Source organism: Plasmodium gaboni (assembly GCF_001602025.1).
Source record: "Plasmodium gaboni strain SY75 chromosome Unknown, whole genome shotgun sequence".
NCBI lineage: Eukaryota > Apicomplexa > Aconoidasida > Haemosporida > Plasmodiidae > Plasmodium > Plasmodium gaboni.
In genome coordinates this window covers 812-2171 of record NW_017385584.1, presented here as the reverse complement: position 1 = coordinate 2171, position 1360 = coordinate 812, and the positions used below count along the sequence as shown (strand labels likewise).

Below are 1360 nucleotides of genomic sequence, written 5' to 3'. Positions count from 1 at the left end.
ATTTGTACCATTTTTATCAACATTTGACGTTTTATGATATTCTGTTGCTTCTTCTATACATTTTTGACATTTATTCACAACATTGTCTGCAAAATCTTTCCGTTTTTCGCAAAAATGTTCGACCCATTCCTGTGCAAATCTTAAAAATTGAGGGATATAATCGGTCGTTGGAGGAGATTTTTTCATTTGTGCTACACACGATGAATCTTTTTCTCCTGCGGACTGTTCTGCACCAACGATCAACGCTCCCAATATATATTGTTTGTTCGTGTTCCACCATGTTTCTCTTAATAATGTCAAATCGTCTGGATATTTATTTGAACCAGCAGGTGTTTTTCCGTTTTGTTGAATATGTTTGTTGAAAACAGTTTGGAATATGTGTTTTAAATTTGTTTCAAGTTGTACTGTATAACCATTTCCCCATATACTTGTTCCTTTTATCAAATCTCCATAATCGGCATAACTGTACCCTAATGCTTTACATAAATTGTTTTTATCACTATTAGTCTTATACTGATACGCCAATTTTTGTCCTTCAAGTTTTGCAGCAATTATCCATTCAAATAATAAAAGACTATTATCATACTCATTATCAAGAGCATTAATTTTTATATTTTTCAAATTACCTAGACATAAACTTTGTGTTCTTGGAGGAATACCTATTGTATTTTCATAGATATTTTTTAATCCTGCTTTAGCATTACGATGTGTTGTTATGTTTTTCCATACCCAGTTATTATTATTAGTCGAATTCACACTACATGGTGATCCATTATGTGAATTACTATTAAAATACGAGTTATCATAATTAATTGTTGAAATGAATGCTTTCATAAATTCTTTATTCTTACGTTCATCATCACTAACTCCTAATTTAGTTCCAGCATCGAACTTATCTTTATCATATTTCATACATATTTCTACTTCTCCATTATTATTCGTACTACCACTACTAGAAGCCGTAGTCCTGGTGGTTGTACTGTCAACATTATATTCTCGTGTAATTTTAAATTCCGAAATGGTCTGACAATTAGAAGGTGGAAAGGAATTGTTCGAAAATCCCGACATTTTTAATAATAATTATTAATAATCTTGTCATTATTAATATAATAATTTTATTTTTTATATTAAAATATAATCCTCATGAGAATATATATATATATATATATATATATATATATATGTACGTATGATGTAGGCACGAAAAGGGATTTTAAAATTTTGTAAATTGTTCCTTATATTGTTTCGTTGTACCACACTCACTAATATATATATATATAGTGACTATATGCTCTATCTGCAACATTTGAAATATATGAGATATTTGTATTTTTTATAAGGTTTTTCCATTTTTATGAAT

At 28.7% G+C, this 1360-nt stretch overlaps 1 protein-coding gene across 1 annotated transcript; it reads right to left on the bottom strand.

The window, feature by feature from the left end:
• PGSY75_0043300 (putative EMP1-like protein) lies at positions 1–1068 on the bottom strand (the record flags this gene model as incomplete). The annotated part of the gene is made up of 1 exon (XM_018783549.1): positions 1–1068. A coding segment is annotated over one exon (1068 nt), but the record flags the coding sequence as incomplete, so codon positions are not given.
• Between the last annotated feature and the right edge of the window lie 292 nt (positions 1069–1360).